The sequence below is a fragment of the Eptatretus burgeri genome, chromosome 3 (genome assembly GCF_056783735.1).
Source record: "Eptatretus burgeri isolate ZD-2024b chromosome 3, Ebu_testis_v1, whole genome shotgun sequence".
Taxonomy (NCBI): domain Eukaryota; kingdom Metazoa; phylum Chordata; class Myxini; order Myxiniformes; family Myxinidae; genus Eptatretus; species Eptatretus burgeri.
This window is the reverse complement of record NC_140963.1, coordinates 109047539-109071596: the sequence shown is the minus strand read 5'-3', so window position 1 is coordinate 109071596 and position 24058 is coordinate 109047539. Positions and strand designations below refer to the sequence as shown.

At 41.9% G+C, this 24058-nt stretch overlaps 1 protein-coding gene across 2 annotated transcripts in view; it reads right to left on the bottom strand.

The window, feature by feature from the left end:
* AGGF1 (angiogenic factor with G-patch and FHA domains 1) overlaps positions 1 to 12482 on the bottom strand; it is a 49113-nt gene extending 36631 nt beyond the window's left edge. Inside the window, exons 1-3 of one of the 2 annotated variants that reach the window (XM_085874945.1) lie at positions 12348 to 12482; positions 12151 to 12207; positions 1843 to 1928 (exon numbers count right to left, since the gene is read on the bottom strand). In XM_085874945.1, the coding sequence (XP_085731071.1) occupies positions 1843 to 1926 (84 nt within the window). In that variant the 5' untranslated portion in view covers positions 1927 to 1928; positions 12151 to 12207; positions 12348 to 12482. Of the gene's footprint in view, positions 1 to 1842; positions 1929 to 12150 lie in introns of both variants that reach the window. The other variant, XM_085874944.1, reaches the window with a different exon arrangement.
* Positions 12483 to 24058: the final 11576 nt, after the last annotated feature.

Below are 24058 nucleotides of genomic sequence, written 5' to 3'. Positions count from 1 at the left end.
ATATTTAGCAGTCATAAACCCCAGAAAACACAAAATTACATTTATCTGGAATGGTGATCCGGTGCGACCACCCTCAAGGTTATCTTGGGTCAAGGTGGCTTTTCACTGCGAGCTACATGGAGCAAATTATTTTTTTAATCAAATCTATAAAATGGGAAGTTTGTAGATTGTACATTCTCAAACAATTCAAATCGCTCGACTAACTTTCCATCATCTCCAAATTTATACATGCAACACAACAATGACTGAAGTGTTGACTCGCTCACTTACTCACCCACTCACCTACGGACACTGCTCAATTGCAGAAGATCACCTGACTAAAGTCCAGGTGAGCTAATAATTGAAGATAAGGGATGAAGTGATTGAGAAAGTAGGTCTGTTGATTTACTTGGGAAGCAAGATAACAGAAAAGGGAGGTAGTGACATGGAAGTGAAGAGTGGACTGGCATTGTCGGGAGGAGTGTTGAATAATCTGAGCAGAGATCTGTGGAGGACAAGGGATGTGAGCCTGCAAACCAAGAAGGTGGTACAATGTAGCAATAATCTCTGTGGTGCTGTACAGGTTGCAGAGTTGGTCTTGAATGGAGGAGGAAAAAGGAGACTGATTGGTTTTGATAGTAGATGTCTGAGAAGAATACTTGGGATTCACTGGATGCAGAGTAAAGTTTCACAATGAGGAAAAAAATGGGATAGAAAAGTTAAGTGAGCTGGCCAAAGAGTGGTGTCTGACATTTGCTGGGCATGTGTGGACAATGGGGGAAGATTGGATAGCCATAAATGATGGAGAGATGCATGCCGGAAGGAAGGCCGAAGAGAAGATGGAAGGATTAGATTAAGGAAATGGCTAACCAGTGAGGAATCCGACACTCAGGATTGGACACATTGGAGATGAAGGATCCACACAAGGGACACAGTGCTGAACTGACAGGAGCATATTGAATGAATGAATGAATGAATGAATGAATGAAGGCTCGTTTTGCACTGAATGGGTGATGAAAGTGGCTATGTCATGTTATCTCACAGAAATCGCTTTCTGCAAATTTTCCACATTTTGCCCAAAACATGTGGATCTTTTGCAGCTGCTTCACCCATATTTTGCCCGTCACTCACATTGGCACTCTCGAGAGTAGGTAAGGTAAGAGAGTGGGTACTCTCCAACCACCGCAATCATTTATATCCAGCCAAGGAACTTGGAAGATTTATCTCCTCATTGTGAAGAAAATAGCTTTGGTTACACGAATCTCATGAATGAATCGCCAGATATACTATTTTTACGTGCATGCCACCGGGAACATTTAACGTCCAGTGGAGACAATCACCACCTCGAGTGCATGTGTTTGCCAATTCTCCAAAATAGTATTACTTCTCTTTCATAGATTATGAAGAGATATTATTATTTTCACAAATTCTGAATGATTCTCCGCTTGCATTCCATCCCCTGGTCTTTCTCTAGGATTATCCAGAGAACCCAAGTAAAAACATTGATTTTATTGTTGTTTGTGCTGCAGGAGCATGTCAGTATAGTACCTTTCAACAACTAAATAAACATGTGCCAAAAATGTAGAAGACGATGAATTTAAACCAGAGAATTCATGACTATTTACTTTTTTCATTTTCCAGATACTTAAGGGGAAAATGATTAAAATGCATGCTTTTGAGGCATTGATTTTGAGATCACAAAATGCCATCCTTTTGAAGGATTTCAAGGCCCCATATGGACCAAAAAAACCTCACACATAAACTGCAAATATTTCAGTCAAGGACTCACCAGATCCATAATTTCAACATTCAAAGTACACAAGCAAATGAGGTGTTCATGTCATCCCTGAAAGACTAACACACCTGCAAAGCTATGTCTTCCACAGCATCAGGAGGCAACGATATTCCTTTTCCATTTGCAGTTTCGCTGCTTTCTTCTGCATCCATCACTAAACACAATCGCAATAATATAGCCCCAAAAATCAATCATGTGGTAAATAAATTCATCACATAGCAAATATGTATTTACAAAAATAAATAAATCACATCGTAAGTAATTAGCAAAAGTACCCGTCACTTTGTTGACAAATTTAATCAAAAGACAGCATATTGTACTTTACATTCTGCTCTAGTCACTCCATCATTTGCCAGAGGTCATCCTCCATCTGCTTGGAAGTTAGCTTAGATAATCTTCATCAACCATCCTTGCTGCATATTTATGGCATGAGAAAAATAAATAAATGATAAAATAAATAAATCACTCCTTTACTGTGAAGCTCAGTGGTGGATGCTTTGGTTTGAACCTCCACTTAAAATCAGTGAAATTAAACGTTTTGAAAATTTCAAATTATACTCAAACAGATTTTAACATCACCATAATGCATATTGTCAAGTTGTTTAAAAACTTTATTTATATATGAAGATGATAATTTATAATACCAGACACCACTCCACAATATACATTTACATAAACAGAATTTTGGTCTTTCCCCCACCCTGAACCCCTCTCCCAGATATTCCATCCAGACAGAATCCATACTGGGGGGGGGGGGTACCCTTAGGCAACATGAAAGATTTGGTTGGATTTGGTTCAGTAGTTTTTGAAGCATATATATAAATGGACAATGACACATGAACTCTCCGATATACTTGTATATTAGATAAACAAATCACATAAGCACAGGCAAGTCTCTCCTCTTGTTTAGCTTCTTCTCCAATCTCAGCTCCCTGATGCTCCCATGGTACTTCCAGTAACACTCCTATTTAAACTTCCATGATCCCGGCTGACTGCACACAACTATTTTGTTGTTGTTCCTCACATCTCCTTTTGTGAAACAGGGGCATTCCATGCCAAGTGTACACACCCTCCCAACATTAATACCTGATTTTCTCCCCATATGTTGGTCATTTATTCACTTGGGTGAAAAAACTCAAAATACCAGCGTTTAGACCTATGGGCCCATCGGGGCCCATTTTAGGGGCCCCCCAAATTTGGGCGCCCCTGGCTGCCCCACAATCTTCAAGAGGCCATATCACAGGTTGTAGTGGTCCGATTTGGCTGATCTTGGTATCAAAATGCTCGTAAAAGCGAGATCTTTCGAATCGCGTAAAGTAAAATCACTCCGAAACAGTAATTCAAAAAGTTATAGTTTGGGGCGCCCTTTGACCTTGGGCCCGCGCTCCCCAGCCAAACCGATGGTCCCGATGTTTTTGTGTGAGAATACCCCTTCATATACTCCAACACCTCAGCATAAATGAAAACGGGATCTCAATGGGTTCAAGTGTGATGATGGTTTTATTGTTCGGGGACTCGGGTGCTGGACACACAATACGCCACAATACATAGCACAATATTTGAACACAAGATTTCCAATACACTATATCAGTATATTGTGCATAAATTTTCCACATGCAGGAACTGGAAGCGATACTAGTATGAGTAAGAGTTTTTCTGAGCATATTATAGTCAAGATTTTTTGCCAACCAATGTTTTATTTGACAGCTGTGTTTCTTTTTTACTGCTTGTGTAGGTTCTACCTGTGGCAGCTTTTGGTTCTACGGAAAGAAGTATATCAGAAATGTCTGAAATGCAGTGATCTTCAATGTCAGGAAAAAAGAAACTATTTGCGGGCCGGTTTGGATGAAGAATATTCACTTTCACTTCGTGAGTGTCGTGAAAGGCTTCCCTGATGCAGGCAAGCCACCATTTTCCATCATAGTGCACTATGACATAACCTGAGAGTTTCCTGTTAAAAGTTGGTGTAGATTTTGAAATAGCTGACTTGATACGGTGTTCCTCGCTAAGGCTGAATTCGCGTACTTGAAGAGCAGTTTCAGAAATAGGGATGAAAGTATGAAGTTTTTGAGTTCCAGCTATGGTTTTGGTCGTTTTTAACGTTTCTTCCAGATTTCGTTCTTCCTCGTCATACGCCTCTTGTATCCCGTAACCGAACTTCATTTCATTCAAACCATTTTCAGCAAAGGCGAAAAGAACTTTTGGAGAAATAATTTGACTGTCGTAAGGTCTACGCAGGCTCTCACGTGTTGCTTCTCGTTTGACTGTACCTCCCATGCCACCTGAAGGGCCCTTGCCATGACTTGTGGCAAAAAAATGCCATTCTGCATCAATACCATACTCTGATTTGTGACGACATAGGTTTATGAAGGCTTTGCAATTCTTATATTGGCCAGCGCAACCGTCTGAGAAATAGTAAAGTTTCTTTACATTTCCAAAGCTAGATGTCAAGTGTTCAATGAGCATTCTTTGGAAGAAGTGGACTGAGACAACGTCGTGAGTATTGCATTCTGATATAATCGTGAACGAATCGTGGTTTAATTTGCCATCGTCCGATTTGAAATAGTAAACCCAGGGGTGAATTGTCGCTTGAGAGCAGTTCCAATGGAATCCTTGGGCCGCATCCTGTACGACAAACGAATAGTTCTCTGAGAAGTCTCCAATAATGACAAATTCTCCTTCACTGATTTTGTCTTTCTTATTTTTCAGAAACTGAGATTGGGCCTTGGCAATGAAGTCGTGTCTCACTAATTTCACCGCAAGTTCACAGAATTGATTAATGAATTCTTCCAAAGGCAGGACCATGGAGCTCAGTTCAGATCTGTCGGTGGATATCCACCGTTTAGACTGAATTTCATGAATATCCTCTAGTTCATAAGCAGTCAGTAGCTAGGTTTTGAAGTCTTCAATTGATGGGCAACTTTCACAAGTTCTGAAATAACATGCTGGTTGTGCTGGGTTACAAACTATGCATGCTATCACATGATGATATCTCGGAAGTTCGGCTATCTGTGGAATTTTGGAACCAAACATCATGAGTTTCACATTTTGATGTATCGTACATACACATGCACTGTGTGTACCGCCTGAACCGGCCAGGGCACACTCCGAGGGACGGAGCATGGCAAACTTCGCGAATCCAATTTTCAAGCCAGGGTTCTTCTCTTTGAATTTCTGAAACAGTTTCTTGAGATTGAGTACCAGGCACTTTTGAATTGTGTCTTTTCCATGCTCATTCCTGACCACCACACAGTCCTTTTTTCCCCACATTATTCGGCTGACTTCATCACTTTGGTAAAATTCGGTTACGGCGGGTTTCACTTTGTCAGGCAATATTATACCCTGTTTGGGATTTGGAGACGACAGCATACAGTTTTCTTTCTCTAAATTTTTGTCTTGCACAGCCATTCTTTGGGAGCAACTGAATTCACTCATCATCCCTCTGATGCTCATATTCCTAGCAAATATTGTCAGAAAACGTATTTGCTCTGCACGCTCGAAACAACGTATTTTTCTTTCAGGTTTCTTTTTCTTTCTAACACTTTACTTCGCTTTTCAGGAACGTACCCTGGGTTCCTTTCTGCCTTTTGTTTGTCGAATGCGCTTTCACCTATCATCGGTAACGACTGGTTTAATAGATCAACTTCTGCTTCTCACTCAAAAACCTCCTCGTCCTCATCTGTCGAAATAGATTCTGCAACGCCTTCGATAGTACCTTCTGATGATAATTTTGAACTGGTCGAAGATGATTCTTCAATACGCTGTGGTGACAACTGAGAAAGTTTTTTTTCTGCACGAAGTACAAAGTCTGTCATCTTTTTTCACCTTTGAAGAAAATTTCATCAACATATCATTTGACACATTGCGAAGATCTTTTCGTCATTTCGTTTTATGGCAGCTGAACGAATCGCAACAGTATTTTCGGAACTCCTTTCGATCTTCAGTCGCCATGCTTACTGCAAAATATGCAAAAACTGAGATTAGCCCATTTATAACTTAATTGGATGATGGTTATATAAAAAAATGTACACTTAAAAATCAATCGACACAATAGGCAGAATATTTTTTTGCAAATGATGCAATATATATATATATATATATATATATATATATATATATATATATATATATATATATATATATATATATATATATATATATTGAAATAGGTGTACCAGATCCCTGTGTCACAAGAGGCGACCGGGGTTGCGTCAGGAAGGGCATCCGGTGTAAAACATGTGCCAAATCACTATGCGGATCATATGGATGATCCGCTGTGGCGACCCCTAACGGGAGCAGCCGAAAGAAAAAGAAAGAAGATATATATATATATATATATATATATATATATATATATATACACACATATATATATATATATATATATATATATATATATATATATATATATATACACACATATATATATATATATATATATATATATATATATATATATATATATAATAGTCCAGAGATGATGATTGTCAATTTCAGATATAAAGTCGCCTGCCAGCAGGTGATGTCATTGGAATGATGACGGCAAACGTAGCCTAATGTCGAATCAAGAATTAGTGATATGTGGACCCCGAACAATAAAACCATCATCACACTTGAACCCAATGAGATCCCATTTTAATTTATGCTGAGGTGTTGGAGTATATGAAGGGGTATTCTCACATAAAAAAATTGGTATAACGGTTTGGCTGGGGGGCGGGGGCCCAAGGTCAAAGGGCGCCCCAAACTATTACTGTTTGAATTACTATTTCGGAGTGATTTTACTTTTCGCGATTCGAAAGATCTCGCTTTTACGAGCATTTTGATTCCAAGATCATCCAAATCGGACCACTACAACCTGTGATATGGCCACTGGAAGATTGTGGGTCAACCGGGGGCACCCAAATTTGGCTCTATGAAGAACAATAATGCAGCAGATATGGACATCCGAGGAATATTCAAACTCCACAGACCGTAAACAGAATCACCAAAGTAATTGCGCATAGCCCGAGAAAAATCAAAAAAAGGCATTTCACATGAAATTGTAGTGTCTCAAAGCAGTGCCATTGGAGAGTTAAAGTCTGATCTGAAGGCTTTACCTTGAAAAAGACGATTGAGCAGTTAACCTCAGATCACGAGCACCGACGTTATAAATTTTGTATGCAAAGCTGTAGAATTCTTGATCAAGCAGGAATTAACATAGACGACATGATTTTCAGTGACAAATGCCATATTTACTTGAAAGGTACAGTAAACAAGAATTGTTGGTTTTTGCAGGATAGAGAATCCAGTCCACTTTGGTAAATTACCTCGCTACTCCCCTAAAAATGATGACTATGGAGTGGTCTCAGTAATCATCGGCTTTATGGTCCATACTTTTTTTTTGAAGATCAGGATACTGAGGAAGAAGTCAGACGGATACTGTATGCAGAACATTCGTACAAGATGAACACATTTTTCTGGAGTCATGTGAGAAACGTTCTTGGCGGTTGGTTTCATCAGGACGGAGCAACACAACTCGCTTGTCCATGGCTCAATCATCACTTTCCTGGCAGATTAATTTCCCACCAAGCTGGATTTCCTTGGCCTCAAAGATCTACCGACTTCTCACCTTTAGATTTCTTTCTGAAGGGATTTGTTAAGGAAAATGTTTCAAAGGAGAACCCAATGAACATCCCTCAACTCAAAGATGCTCTAACGAGGGTCATTTCCATAGTTCACATGAAACACTTCCCGATAGAACTATTCAATACTATCCCTAAGTGTGAAGAACGAAGAGGAGGACATTTCAAACATGTGTGATCGTCAAACAAAACTTTGAGTCACTTCATCATATAAATGATATGGTCTTGGATTTAAAAAAACCCCGAAAGGTCGACTTAATAGACAATAAGGGACTTTCAAAATGACATAGTCAGCCCCAGAAGACACGGCACACATACGCAGAAATCCGTAAAAAAATAGCGATCTTCGGGGGTATGTGAACTTGTATTGTGCATGCACGACAAGGATTGTTACCGAGAAGGTGCCTTCTCACAATGCTTCGAAAAGAAGGTAAAAAATACTTGGAAAAGTACTTGAGAGAAGGCTGGGTTGTTCGCCTCTGTACACGAAAGAGTTTGAGGGAGACACCCTATCTGGTTTGGGTGCTTCTGAATACCGAAGGGGAAGGACATATCTGGGGCTCGTCAATGCACAGGATAAGTTTAAAATAAATTCTAAAAAGCATGACATTTATCATTAATAATGTTGGGGAGGGGTGTGGGAGGGGAGGAGAATGGGAGTTGTGAGGACTGTTATAAATATATTGGGTTTTTTTGTTCCAGCTCCACAAAAGAACTACTAGATATTTGCGTCTATTACTCAGGAAGTGTGTGTGTGTGTGTGTGTGTGTGTGTGTGTGTGTGTGTGTGTGTGTGTGTGTGTGTGTGTGTGTGTGTGTGTGTGTGTGTGTGTCACTTGTATTAATCGGAAATGATAGGAACTCGACATTTCATTCACGGATATTTATTGTATTTCCGATATCAATTCAACAAAGAAATCCAATACATGTTGAGGCCATTCAGCCCATCATGCCTGCGTGAACACCACACCAACGCAGCAGGTGCGGGCAGTGATGCAGCAATAGAAATTGGAAGAAATGAGGTCTGGGAGACAGTTTTTGTGGGTGATGAGATTATTAAATATGTCGATTCTTCATTCTGTCGGAAGATTCTTCATGAAATGATTCCATTTTGCATCCAGGAACACAACAATTATGGTTAAGCATTTTAAAATTGACAAGTCTTTGTTTATTAAGTGGTGAAATTATGTTTGAAATGATTATATTTGACTTTGACGTTGCGCTGCCCCACGGCAGGTTAAGTGTCCCGGCGAGCAGACGCGAGTCGCTGAAAACGCGCACACTGCGCATGCGCGAAACGTTCATACGTCATTTCGTTCATAGCGAACCAGTGAGCTTCATACTTAACGCATGCACATGAGAGAATAGGAAACAACAACAACAACACAATACCCCTGGCTATTTGGAATCCGTGTCGTCAGCTATGACCTCTTGCTTCCGGTTGTTTTTAAACGCTGTGCGGTGTATAAACACGATTGGGATTTATTTCTATCTTGTGAATATTACTTAACGCGTGCACATGAGAATAGGAAACAACAAAAACAACACAATACCATGGCAATTGTGAATCCGTGTCGTTGGCTATGACCCTTTTGCTTCCGTTTTTTTTTCTTTCCTGTTTTTGCCACGGGGAATGATGCATGCCGGGAGATAAAGGCATCGTCGGAGACATGAAAGACCCAAATAATATCAGACATGCTGTCTATTTCCTCCACTGATTTTAATAAAGATATCTCCCGCATCATCAAAAAATAATTTTTAATCGTGATTTACTCTATTTGATCGCTGATCCCGAATCCAGGCCGAAGTAACCGGAAATTGCGTATACAGTTTTGAACAAGTTATAGGTAAAGTCAGAAGCGAATGTAAGAAGAATACTAAGTTCACTTCTTGTATTTTTTTTTTTAAGATGAGATCCTGTTCTCGGTGGTGTAGTTGTCGTTGTGAAGGTAATGTTGAGGTAAAATTTTTTTTTTTAGATGAGATCCTGTTCTCGGTGGTGTAGTTGTCGTTGTGAAGGTAATGTTGAGGTAATATTTTTTTTTTTCGATGAGATCCTGTTCTCGGTGTCGTTGTGAAGGTAATGTTGAGGTAATATTAATTTTTTTAGATGAGATCCTGTTCTCGGCGGTGTAGTTGTCGTTGTGAAGGTAATGTTGAGGTAATATTTGTATTTTTAGATGAGATCCTGTTCTTGGTGGTGTATTTGTCGTTGTGAAGGTAATGTTGAGGTAATATTAATTTTTTTAGATGAGATCCTGTTCTCGGTGGTATAGTTGTCGTTGTGAAGATAATGTTGAGGTAATATATACATATATATATATATATATACATATATATATACATATATATATATATATACATATATATATATACATATATATATATATATATATATATATATATATATATACATTTTTTAGATGAAATCCTGTTCTCGGCGGTGTAGTGTCATTGTGAAGGTAATGTTGAGGTAATATTTATTTTTTTAGATGAGATCCTGTTCTAGGTGGTGTAGTTGTCGTTGTGAAGGTAATGTTGAGGTAATATTTTTTTTTTGATGAGATCCTGTTCTCGGTGGTGTCGTTGTCGTTGTGAAGGTAATGTTGAGGTAATATTAATTTTTTTAGATGAGATCCTGTTCTAGGCGGTGTAGTTGTCGTTGTGAAGGTAATGTTGAGGTAATTTTTCTTTTTTTAGATGAGATCCTGTTCTCGGTGGTATAATTGTCGTTGTGATGATAATGTTGAGGTAATATATTTTTTTTTTTAGATGAGCTCCTGTTCTCGGTGGTGTAGTCGTTGTGAAGGTAATGTTGAGGTAATATATATATATATATATATATATTTTTTGTTTTAGATGAGATCCTGTTCTCGGTGGTGTCATTGTCGTTGTGAAGGTAATGTTGAGGTAATATTTATTTTTTTAGATGAGATCCTGTTCTCGGTTGTGTAGTTGTCGTTGTGAAGGTAATGTTGAGTTAATATATTTTTTTTTAGATGAGATCCTGTTCTCGGTGGTGTCGTTGTCGTTGTGAAGGTAATGTTGAGGTAATATATATATATTTTTAGATGAGATCCTGTTCTAAGTGGTGTAGTTGTCGTTGTGAAGGTAATGTTGAGGTAATATTTATTTTATTTAGATGAGATCCTGTTCTAGGCGGTGTAGTTGTCATTGTGAAGGTAATGTTGAGGTAATATTTTTCTTTTTTAGATGAGATCCTGTCCTAGGCGGTGTAGTTGTCGTTGTGAAGGTAATGTTGAGTTAATTTTTTTTTTTTTTTTTTAGATGAGATCCTGTTCTCGGTGGTGTCGTTGTCGTTGTGAAGGTAATGTTGAGGTAATATATATATATATTTTTTAGATGAGATCCTGTTCTCGGCGGTGTAGTTGTCGTGAAGGTAATGTTGACGTAATATTTATTTTTTTTAGATGAGATCCTGTTCTCGGTGGTGTAGTTTTCGTTGTGCAGGTAATGTTGAGGTCATATATATTTTTAGATGAGATCATGTTCTCGGTGGTGTCGTTGTCGTTGTGAAGGTAATGTTGAGGTTATATATATTTTTTTCAGATGACATCCTGTTCTCGGCGGTGTAGTTGTCGTGAAGGTAATGTTGACGTAATATTTATTTTTTTTAGATGAGATCCTGTTCTCGGTGGTGTAGTTTTCGCTGTGCAGGTAATGTTGAGGTCATATATATTTTTAGATGAGATCCTGTTCTCGGTGGTGTCGTTGTCATTGTGAAGGTAATGTTGAGGTAATATATATTTTTTAGATGAGATCCTGTTCTAAGTGGTGTAGTTGTCGTTGTGAAGGTAATGTTGAGGTAATATTTATTTTTTTTAGATGAGATCCTGTTCTAAGTGGTGTAGTTGTCGTTGTGAAGGTAATGTTGAGGTAATATTTATTTTTTTTAGATGAGATCCTGTTCTAGGCGGTGTAGTTGTCATTGTGAAGGTAATGTTGAGGTAATATTTATTTTTTTAGATGAGATCCTGTCCTAGGCGGTGTAGTTGTCGTTGTGAAGGTAATGTTGAGTTAATTTTTTTTTTTTTAGATGAGATCCTGTTCTCGGTGGTGTCGTTGTCGTTGTGAAGGTAATGTTGAGGTAATATATATATATTTTTAGATGAGATCCTGTTCTCGGCGGTGTAGTTGTCGTGAAGGTAATGTTGACGTAATATTTATTTTTTTTAGATGAGATCCTGTTCTCGGTGGTGTAGTTTTCGTTGTGCAGGTAATGTTGAGGTCATATATATTTTTAGATGAGATCATGTTCTCGGTGGTGTCGTTGTCGTTGTGAAGGTAATGTTGAGGTTATATATATTTTTTTCAGATGACATCCTGTTCTTGGTGGTGTAGTTGTTGTGAAGGTAATGTTGAGGTAATAGGTAAAGTCAGAAGCGAATGCAAGAAGAATTCTACGTTCGCTTCTCGGCTTTGCCGATTCCATATTACGTCATACGAAACGTTCATACGTCATACAGCATTCATACGTCATTTCGAGAACGTACATTTTTGTGACTAACCCTTTCCAACGTAGAAAAAACAAGCGTATACAATATATCTGACGTTTCCATAAAATACAGTATGCCGTTAAAAAAATGAAGAAATAAAAATATTTGGAATGATTTATGAGGCTCTTTCACGTCGACGTGCAGAAATCACAAATTCACACAGGATAACCGGCTCAAAGTGACGTGCAAAGATCGATTCAGGCGAGCGCCAAACAATAACGGCAGTTTAATGTTCGTACCCGCTGTACGTTGAAGAAAAGTCACAGAAAGCCGAGTTTCTGCTTCTCCACAGCACTCTGGGGGTAGGACATGAACACAGCGCGCCGTGAGAAGGCACCTGGGAATACAGCATGGCTAGGAAAGGTAAGGGAAGCGGGGGGAAACACGGAGGAGGTGGGAGGGGTAAATGAAAAGAAGATGAAGTGAATTTCAGTGCCTATGGTAGTCCAAAACGCGGCAGCAGCAATAAGCTTGAATCACACTCTACTCTTCTTCATTACTCGTATTAATTTTTTTTTTCCTGGTGTGTTAAACTCACTTGTAGATTATATTAATTTAATGGACGTATAAATCTGACCGCAGGCAAACAAAAGATCGAGTGGACGTAGAGCAGAGAAACTCACGGGTTTTGGGAGAAAAACAAATATCGTGTCACTGCGTCTATCTATACCGCCATGGCGCGCGCAACTGGACAAAGATATTTCGTTTATACTTTGAGAGAGCGTAGACAAGCTTTGCTGACAGAGATAATCTGAATTAACTCGGCTGAAGTAATTCTGCCGAAGTTTCATCTGTGGTGAGTTTTGGCGTTCACAAAAAAAAAAAAAATTGCTCACGCGGCAGGTGGTAATCGAACGGCAGGCCGTAACAGATTGACGGTGGATTAATTTAACTGCTCGTCAAAAACGTCGTTACAACAAGGGGTGTGTTCAGTTGCCAAACAGCGCTTGCCAACGTTGCTTCAGCCACTTGACGTCATGGCGAAACCCGAAGTTGTGGAATCGAGTTACGAAGTGATGACGTCACGTTGGCATGACGATCGCTTAACCGGTTCTGAACAAAACTCGAAGGGTCCTTTGTGGAGAAGAGCACACCTCCGGCAGGCTGATTCGTTTACGTTTTGTATCTCACTGGGAGGTCGGATCTGCATCCACACATGAAGCAAAATCCGAATGAGAGAGAGAGAGACTTTTGACTTTTATTACAAAAAAGTATAAAGGGTAAAAATTCAATTCAACATAGCAAAGGATTATATACAAGAGTGGAAAAAAGAAGAGAAGAAACCAATTCAATTTTCAAGTAATCGATAAAGCATTGATAACAGTTTATACACAAGGAACACCCCCAAAAAATACATTAGAGAGAGGAGAAGAAGATGATAAGAGAGAAAGCAACACAGGCTCCACACGTACCGCCAGAAACTGAGCAACAGCCCCTTGCGTTTGCACGTGTGTGGAGAGAGAGAGAGAAAGAGAAAGAGAAAGAGAAAGAGAAAGAGAAAGAGAAAGAGAAAGAGAAAGAGAGAGAGAGAGACACTTTTGGCCTCTTGATTGTTTGGGATCATGATGTGACAAGAGAAGTTATACCAGTACAAGCAAATGCCTGAGCATTGCCCAACAAAGAAACAAGGTAAATTAAAACTTCAATGTAAGTACACCATGAACAAGTTCACATAAGGATGTGTTCACACACCACTGTTGTGAGAACAGTGTACAATCATTGGAATGAATTTCAAGGTGCACTCGTGCTGTGACCAAGGTTTTAAAGAGGTAAACAACATCGGAAACAGAATCACAAACATTTTGAATTTTGCGTTTCCTTGACATGTATATAGCAAGCTTCGCTTCAGAGGACAAATAATTTGCTAACAGGCACTCGTATTTACGCTGGTGGAAGATGCTAAAACCGTAAAAAAACCACAACAAGTAAAAGTTAGGCCGAGTCCCCGGATAGCACGTGATAAGACTGTAAAAAGGGGTGCCAACCTTGAACAATCAATAAAAATGTGAAAAATAGTTTCTGTGGCACTGCAGAAGGGACACAATTCTGTGTTATCGGGACATATACGATGAGATAAAACATTGGATGGTAAAATGTAATGTGCCAGTCGCCACTGCAAATCTCCGGAGCGCTTGGCAGTGGGTGCCTTGTACATAACATGCCAGTTGATCGAAGTAGAATGAGTGGTCTGAAGCATTCTCCCCCAATGTGCTTGTGGTTCCGCAGGTCTATCGGGAACAAGGGTTTTAACACACAAAGCGTAAACAGAAGATTTTTCCATCAATTTAAAGGAGGTGAAACCTTGAAAATGAAGCAAAAGCTCTGGAAAGGAATGTTGGGATAAAGAAAGGTTAGCTTCCACCTGCGGAATCCATTTCAGATTGGTTTGCTTGAAAAAGCACAGAATCACAGAAAAGATTCTCCCAATAATTCGAATGGACCTCACTCCAGTGGCCACAGCGACGTCAGCAGCTGGCTTCCACTTATAAGGAGAAGGAGTTCTGAGATCTTTTACCTTCGTACATCCAGCATCAATAAACTTCTGCACAAGAATATAATTGCTGCAGACCCCTTCAAAAATGGGGTTTAAAAAGATAGGCTCATTTAAAAACATTTCCAGGGAGTAGTCATTGTTATTTCGGCGAACAGCGACTGCCTGCCATGCCTTCAGCATGCTTCTATAAAACAGGGGGACTGATGCTATATCAACTTTCTTGGTGTCAATAAGGAACAGTTGCTGATCGTAGCCGAGTTTCCCCGCCTGCCGAAGCAGGCAGTGAGCCAAGGCCTTCCACGAGACGTCCGTGTACAGCAGTCTGCGAAGCGAAAGGAGGCGAAAAGCCATCACCTTGCTGGTAATAGCAATCAGCCCCTGTCCTCCTTCAGAAACAGGCAGGTTTAACACACCAGGTTGGAGCCAATGCTTTCCTCCCCAAAGGAAGTCAATAAGAATTGATTGTAATTTTTTAAGAAACAAATCTGGGGGCTGCAGTGCTATAAAAACGTGCCAAAGCATTGATGCTGCAAGGTTGTTGATAACAAGGGTTCGGCCCCGATAGGAGAGTTGACAAAGTAAGCCCTTCCACTTTCGTAAACGTCTCTCAGTTTTAATTATTAGAGATTCCCAGTTTTTTTAAAATGAAGTTCTCAGTTCCAAGAAAGACGCCTAGGTAAAAAATTCCATCCCTTTCCCATTTAAGTTTCTCGGGAAGAGTCGGGGGAATGGCGCCATTTTGTGGACCAAGATGGAGAGCTCTGCTTTTTCCCCAGTTCACTTTTGTGGAACTTGCCAAACCAAATTCATGAATGCAACGGACCAAGGCTGAGACGTCCTCAATCGAGCGAACGATTGCACAAAGATCATCTGCATAAGCAATCACTTTAAACGGGTTCGCCGTTGGTTGAGGAAGGAAACCAAGAAGACGTGCACGCAACCGAACGAGTAAAGGCTCAATCGCAAGAGAGTACAGGAGGCCAGAAAGAGGGCACCCTTGACAAATGCCTCTATTAACCGGGAAAGGGGGACATAAAATGTTGTTAACCTTTAAGAGACTAAAAGTGTTGTTATACAGTAACTGCACATGAGAGATAAAATTTTCCCCAAAACCAAACCCCCGTAAAACAGAGAAAAGATAAAAATGATCAATGGTATCAAAGGCCTTTTCTTGATCTAAGAACACCAACCCGACATTTCTTTGCTCAAGAGAACAGATGTCAATTATATCACACACAATGAAGATACTGTCATGAATTGTCCTCTTCGGGACACAGTAAGACTGATCTGGGTGTACGATCTCCTCGATTATGGCTTTAAGGCGGTTGGCAAGGGCCTTGGAAAATATTTTGTAGTCTGCACAGAGTAATGAGATGGGACGCCAGTTGTGTGGTTGCTGAAGGTCTCCTTTTTTGGGGATAAGGGCGAGGACAGCCCTCCGGCAGCTTAATGGCAATGAGCCTGATCGTCGACCGTCGATTATAACCTCAAGTCGTTCTGGTCCGAGGAGGTCCCAAAAGGTTTTATAAAATTCCGCAGGAATTCCATCCAGGCCGGAGGCCTTACCCGAGGGTAGAGTTTGAAGAGCAGCTTGGAGTTCCTCCAAAGTTACTTCCTTGTCCATTTGTAGAACTGCAGATTTTGACAAGGTAGGTAAGGAAGAAGTCAGCACTGTTACCATTTTGTTGTCGATTTTTGGAGCATGAAAAGTTCAGTAAAGTGGTGTCTGAGTGAGGCTCTGACATCTTTTTGATTGTGTGTTATTCTTCCTTCCTTTGTCCTTACTGAAGTTATCTGCTGACTTCTCTTTGTTTGATCTTCCAGTCCAAAAAAGAACTTAGAGGAGGTGTCCAGGTAACACAAATTCTCCAGTCGGAGACGAATCAGCGCTCCTCTGGCTTGCTTTGCACAAAGTCCAGCAAGAAGAGCTTTTTTCTTCGCCAGCAAGAGGTTGGTTCTTTCATGATTTGAGGCCAAGAGGTTGGTCTGCAAATATAATATTTCTTTGGCAAGCAAGGATTGAAGGGCAGAGTCATATTTGGTGTGGTAGGCTCCATATTGTTGGCAAAAGGATCTTATTTGCACTTTGACGTTGTCCCACCATTTTCCAAGGCAGGGGAAGGAAGTTTTACGTTGGAGCAAGGCTCTCCAGAACACACCAAAGGCATCGACAAACAGTTGGTCATCCAAGAGGCTTGCATTGAAGGTCCAGTAGGCAGCACCACGATTCCGAACTGGTTGGTGAATCCGAAGTGCGACCATGTGATGGTCTGAGAAGCCGCTCGGAATAATGTCCATATTGCTCACAACATTTAAAAAGGTACTGTTGATGTAGAAACGGTCCAATCTTGCAAGTGATAGGTGGCCTTTTGAACACCGACTCCACGTGTATTGTGGGAGAGAAATATTGCGGATTCTTCACACATCAACCAGGGAAAACTTGGACAAGGCTCTCAACAAAGGCGCTGCGCTTGCTGGGTGCGGCTCCTCTCCATTACGATCAATGGTGGGGTCCATCGTGCAGTTAAAATCTCCACCCAAGCAGACAAGTCCATCAAAATCAATGTGTACAAGAGACGTTTCTAAGTGTGTGTAAAAGGTGAGTCTCTCCGTGCTATCGCTAGGTGCGTAGACATTCAGTACGGTGTGTTTAAAGCCATTGTGTGTGAAGGTGAGTGAAATCAAATACCCTTTGATAATCTCATTAAAAACAACACTGGGACTGCAAAAGGAAGGTCGTATACAAACAGCCACCCCAGCCCTTGGGTGTTCCAGACTACTAAAAAACCATTTTCCCCTCATTGTCCTTTGCCATTCACTTGCACAAGAGGAGCTGCATCTTGTTTCTTGCAAAAGCAAAACATCAATGTGATTTGTCTCAACAAACTGTTTAACTTCTGCTTTACGGATGGAGGAGCGTCCCCCATTAATATTTAAACTCGCTATAGAGAAGGCCATAGGCTAACATAGAGTTAGGGTGTGTCAAAAACTTAGTCTCTCAGTGTCTGCAGCTCATTCTTTGCTTTGAGGATGCATTTCCGGAGTCGATACACTTGTGATTCCGTCACACCAAGCTGTCCGGCTTTGAGGAGCAAAAGCTTCGCAGAGATTATAAAGCCGGATAAGTCAGGGAAAAAGTTTTTAATTTTAACATGTTTCTTGCGAAAGGTGTCATGAAGAAACTTTATGATATCAGCAGGTGGAACACTGGTAACACTCTCCGAATCTTGGGAAACTGGATCATTCCATGCTTCAGCACTACCACAAGAAGCAAGTGATGAGTCCCCGTCCGAATCATAATCCGAGTACTGATTGGTGTCCATTACATTATCGTTATGCTCCAAAGATGGAGCTGATGGTTTAATAAGGGAAGCCTCACATTCCACTTCCAAAGGGGGAGAAGGAGTCGGAGGAGTCGGGGAAGGAAGAGTGGAGGGAAGAGGAGTGGGGGGAGGAGGAGTGGGGGGAGGTGGAGTAGGGGGAGGTGGAGTAGGGGGAGGTGGAGTGGGAGGAAGTGGAGTAGGGGAGGTGGAGTGGGAGGAGGAGTGGGAGGAGGAGTGGGAGGAGGAGGAGGGGTGGGAAGAGGAAGAGGATTAGAAGTGGGAGGGGGAGGAGGAGGAGGAGTGGGAGAGTGAAGAGGACGGGGAGGAGGAAGTATACTAATGGAAGGAACGTTATATTCCGCTTGAGATGAACCTGGTGTTTCACTAGTTGAAGCTTTACACCCTGATTCAACCAGGTTTGGAGTTATTGGTGACTTAGAAACGGTACACATTTCACTGTTGGTCTTTACAGGGAGGGGGTTACAGTGGATTCGGTGTTAATATCCAAGGTGCCTGTGACGATGGGAGTGGTCACGTGTGCTCCCTGCTGCACAAAACCAATCTCCTGCTCATGTTCACTAACCCCACCAACAAAAAAGTCATCATCCTCTGGAGCAATTACATCAAATCGATTTTTCGTTTTAAAAAGAGCATCTATTGTTGCTTCCAAACACGAGTCATTATTCTCGGCAGCCGGCGCCATCTTTTTTGCACAGCTCGCCGTCACATCTTGACTATTGTTATCATTTATATGCTTCAATTTATGTTTCCTTTTTGAAGGAACAACGGTGAAGCTTTCGTCATCTGCCAGGGGGGGATTTACCTCCACTTTCGACGGCCCAGGCAGATTGTTCGAGTTTGAAGCGTCACCAACGTTCAGAACTCTAGATATACCACTATTCGTCTCAATGGGTTCGACCACACTAGATATGCCACTTAATATGTTCTTGGGGCAATCGCTTTTTAAATGTCCCGATTCACCACAGATAAAACAAGTTGTGGTCTCCGTTGCGATATAAATCTGGTAATTGCGGTTTTTATTTTTTAAAGTCATAATTGCATTGAGTGATTGAGCGTTGTTTTTTAGAATGATATAGCAATGACGTCGGAACGACATGATGTGGCGAACCGAAGTGGAATCATGGAGATTCGTGACACAACTGTGCCAAAAACGCTTAATGCAGCTACAATCTCCTCACTCGAGAAGAAGGGCGGGATGTTGGACAGTGTTAATTTTACCGCCATCGTATCGAGATAACTAACGTTAACGAAGACGTCCGGCGGTACGGATAGACCGGTTTCGACCGCCTGAGCCACGTGTCGCTCCTCCGACAAGAAAACCACGACACGTTGGCTCATTTTCGAAGCGGCGAGAACATTCTCGATTCCTACGAGCTCTCCCAGAGCCATCACCACGTTCTCAACACTAACTCCATCAGGTGGAGTCATTGTCACTCCATTTTTCCGAGTGAGTGACTCGTACACACTATTGTGCAAACGTCCGTTTGCCATAGCTTAAAGCAAAAGAAGAGAAGTTTAAGTTTAACAAAGGAAAACCGTCACAAGCAACCAGCAAGTGGGGTCAAATGAAGTATAAGGGAAAGGAAGAGTATAAGGAAGAAGCTAAACCACCGATAAACGGCAGGCCTATGAAAACAAGGCAGATGAAAAAGTAGGCCCAGAAACCCGAAGGTTTCAAGGAAAACCCACAAAGCACCTACCGTGCGCGCTCTCCTTCTCTCCCTCTCTCCCTCTCTCCCTCTCTCCCTCTCTCCCTCTCTCCCTCTCTCCCTCTCTCCCTCTCCCGACCCCTCTCTCCCTCTCCCGACTTCTCTCTCCCTCTCCCTCTCCCTCTCCCGACCCCTCTCTCCCTCTCCCTCTCTCCCTCTCTGACCCCTCTCTCCCTCTCCCTCTCCGACCCCTCTCTCCCTCTCCCTCTCCGACTCCTCTCTCCCTCTCCCTCTCCCTCTCCGACCCCTCTCTCCCTCTCCCTCTCCCTCTCCGACCCCTCTCTCCGACTCCTCTCTCCGACCCCTCTCTCCGACCCCTCTCTCCGACCCCTCTCTCCGACCCCTCTCTCCCTCTCTCTCCGACCCCTCTCTTCGACCCCTCTCTCCCTCTCTCTCCGACCCCTCTCTCCGACCCCTCTCTCCCTCTCTCTCCGACCCCTCTATCCCTCTCTCTCTCCGACCCCTTCTCCCCTCTCTCTCTCTCTCTCCGACCCCTTCTCCCTCTCTCTCTCTCCGACCCCTTCTCCCCCCTCTCTCTCTCTCCGACCCCTTCTCCCCCCTCTCTCTCTCCGACCCCTTCTCCCCCCTCTCTCTCTCCGACCCCTTCTCCCCCTCTCTCTCTCCGACCCCTTCTCCCCTCTCTCTCTCTCCGACCCCTTCTCCCCCCTCTCTCTCTCCGACCCCTTCTCCCCTCTCTCTCTCTCTCTCTTTCTCTCTCTCTCTCTCTCTCTCTCTCTCTCCCCCTCCCCCCTCTCTTCCCCCCCCCCTCAGCAGGAAGGGAAACAGGGAAAAAAACTCCACAAACACGTATGGGGACACAGAGGGGAGCGAAATGGGAACAGCACCAACACAGCACAGTACTCACAGCTGCACACACAGAGCCGCCATGACGCCACACGCCACACCCATGCACGACTCACCAACGACCAGCAGGGGCGAGAGAGAGAGAGAGAGAGAGAGAGAGAGAGAGAGAGAGAGAGAGAGAGAGAGAGAGAGAGAGAGAGAGAGAGAGAGAGAGAGAGAGAGAGAGAGAGAGAGAGAGAGAGAGAGAGAGAGAGAGAGAGAGAGAGAGAGAGAGAGAGAGAGAGAGAGAGAGAGAGAGAGAGAGAGAGAGAGAGAGAGAGAGAGAGAGAGAGAGAGAGAGAGAGAGAGAGAGAGAGAGAGAGAGAGAGAGAGAGAGAGAGAGAGAGAGAGAGAGAGAGAGAGAGAGAGAGAGAGAGAGAGAGAGAGAGAGAGAGAGAGAGAGAGAGAGAGAGAGAGAGAGAGAGAGAGAGAGAGAGAGAGAGAGAGAGAGAGAGAGAGAGAGAGAGAGAGAGAGAGAGAGAGAGAGAGAGAGAGAGAGAGAGAGAGAGAGAGAGAGAGAGAGAGAGAGAGAGAGAGAGAGAGAGAGAGAGAGAGAGAGAGAGAGAGAGAGAGAGAGAGAGAGAGAGAGAGAGAGAGAGAGAGAGAGAGAGAGAGAGAGAGAGAGAGAGAGAGAGAGAGAGAGAGAGAGAGAGAGAGAGAGAGAGAGAGAGAGAGAGAGAGAGAGAGAGAGAGAGAGAGAGAGAGAGAGAGAGAGAGAGAGAGAGAGAGAGAGAGAGAGAGAGAGAGAGAGAGAGAGAGAGAGAGAGAGAGAGAGAGAGAGAGAGAGAGAGAGAGAGAGAGAGAGAGAGAGAGAGAGAGAGAGAGAGAGAGAGAGAGAGAGAGAGAGAGAGAGAGAGAGAACGAAGAAACGAAAAACGATATGTAGCACGATATCTCAAAAAAGTTGTGGACGGATCCGGATGAAACTTGGTGGACATGTTGGGTGTGTGACAAGGACGAATTGATTCGATTTTGGTGAAGATCAAAATCTCGATCTGGATATGAGAATTATTTAATTACCTCCGCCACCGAAGATGAAGGAGGTTATGTTTTTACCCCTTTCTGTCTGTTTGTTTGTCTGCTTGTCTGTCTGTCTGTGTACATAATATCTCAGAAAGTTGTGGACGGATCCGGATGCAATTTTGTGGACAGCTTCGGTGCGTGACAAGGATGAACTGATTTAATTTTCGTGAAGATCTGGATCCGGATCCGACTACAAGAATTTTTTAAGTGATTCTTCGCCATTGAAAGATAGGGCCAAAAACGATATATAGCACGATATTTCGAAAAGTTGTGGACGGATTCGGACGAAACTTGGTGGACAGGTTGGGTGTGTGGCAAGGACGAATTGATTCGATTTTGGTGAAGATTCAAATCCGGATCTGGATACGAGAATTATTTATTTTTTAAAGTGATTCTTTGACATTGAGACCAAAAACAAAATAGCACTGCTTCGTCTAATATTTCAAAAATGTACTGGGCCTGAAATGTTTTTGGTGGAGGTATGCACTCTACCGAGTGCCCTTCTTGTGTTTCAAATTGAAATTGATGATTTTAGAAGTTTTACCTTGATTTGACCTTTTGACCTCAAAATAGTTAGTTTCCCAATTCAGTGATGTACTGAAGCAATTGTTGTTGAATTTTCAAGTCAATCGCATGAAAAATGACGATTTTAGAAATATGACTTCAAGATGACCTTTGACCTCAAAATTAATAGGCTTCTCAGTTGAGACTACCTCCACAACTTGGAAAAGTTTCATGACGATCGGTTTAGAATTGTGACCTGTAGGTGACAAACAGACAGAGAAGGACAGAAAAACAAAATCGACTGACTGACCAATATACTTGAAGCTGTTAGGGTTGTAGCCTAACTAACCCTAACCCTAACAAATCTATTTCAACATTATACAAGGAAATCAGACACAGGTGGAGGCCATTCAGCCCATCATGCCTGCATGACATCAACACCATATTAATTTATCAACACAAGATCCAAAGAAAATGAAAATATTTATTTATTTTATTTTATTTTATTTATCGTGTTTTTGTGGGGTTATTTATTTATTTTAAGTTTTTGTATTTTTTGTTTTTCTTCTCCTCTGGGGAGGGGGCATGGACTTGATTGAAAAACACACATCAACCACACAACACCCCTTGACGAGACCCCCACCAACAGCACTCCGTACACATGTACACAATCACCCATCAACACTCAAGCTACCTCAGTCCTGCCAACATCCCCATATTCCTCTGTCTCTATAACTTCCAGGTACCTATCTAATTCTAATTTAAACTTATCTACTTTTTCTGCTGCCACGACCACGACCTTACCTCCAAGCTTTGTGTCATCTGGAAATTTGGAAAGCTTCCTCTTTACCCCATTATCCAAATCGTTGATGTAAATAACGAATAATTATGGTCTGAGTACTGATCCCTGAGGTACCCATCCCACTACTTACATCCTCCCAGCAAGACATCCTCCTGCTCACAGCCACTCTTTGCTTCTTATTATGAAGCCAGTTTGCAATTCAATTAGCTACCTGACCAGACACTCCACAAACCCTCACTTTGGCCAACAACCTCCGATGTGGTACCTTATCAAATGCCTTCTTAAATTCTCGATATACTATGTCCCCTGCCTTTCCCTCATCCTCCCAATCAGACACTGCTTCATAAAACTCTAAAAGATTTGTTAAACAGGAACTACCTTTGGTAAACCCATGCTGACTACCTTTAATTAGTTTGTGTTTGTTTAATTGGTTCCTTATCTGGTCCTTAATTAATGTCTCCTCCTCCTTCCCCACAACTGAAGTAAAACTAACAGGTCTATAGTTCCCCACTTCTTCTCTGGAGCCTTTCTTGAATAATGGTGTTGCATTTGTTACTCTCCAATCCTCCGGTACCTGTCCTGACTCCAGTGATTGATTGAAAATATCCGTTAGCATCTCGCTTACCTGCTCAGCCACCTCCATCAATACTCTCAGGTGCATATTATCTGGACCTTTACCTTATCTTCTTTATCGGAGCCTTATCGTCTCTTAGATTACCTTGCTGTTCCTTTACTTCCTCAACTCCAACCAAAATCTTCTGTAAAAGCCCTTCCTCACCTCCTCGATAGATACTCTCAGCTATTGGCAATTCTCCTGACTGTTCTTCTGTAAAAGTTGAAGCAAAATACCTGTTTAATAAGCCTGCCATCTCACTTTCATCACTAACCACTTTTCTGATATTATTCCTCAATGGGCCCACACTGGTCCTAACCTGTTCTTTTCCCCTGATATACTTAAAGAAAGCCTTGCTGTTATGTTTAATATTCTTAACCATGTCCTTCTAATTCTATCTTTTGGCTTGCCGAGTTATTTTCTTAACTTGCCTCTGTTTACTCCGATAGTGATATAAATCTAACTCCAGTCCTCTTATTTTAAACCTAATAAATTCCTTCTGCTTCTCCTCAATAGCATTCCTTATCTCACTACTCAACCACCCTGGCCTCTTTCTGTTTCTAGTTTTACACCTCATTGGAATGAACTTGCTCTACACTTACACAGTTGCTCCTTAAAGGTTTCTCATTTCTCAGATGCTGATTGTCCTGTTGTTAGAGTCTCCCAATCTACATCACCCAACTCTCTCCTCATACCCTCAAGATTTGCCTTCCTGAAATTTAATAGCCTTACCCTACTTTCCTGAACTCTAACCCTTAACAGAATCTTTGCACACACAAAGTTATGGTCACTTGCTCCGAAATGCTCCCCAACCT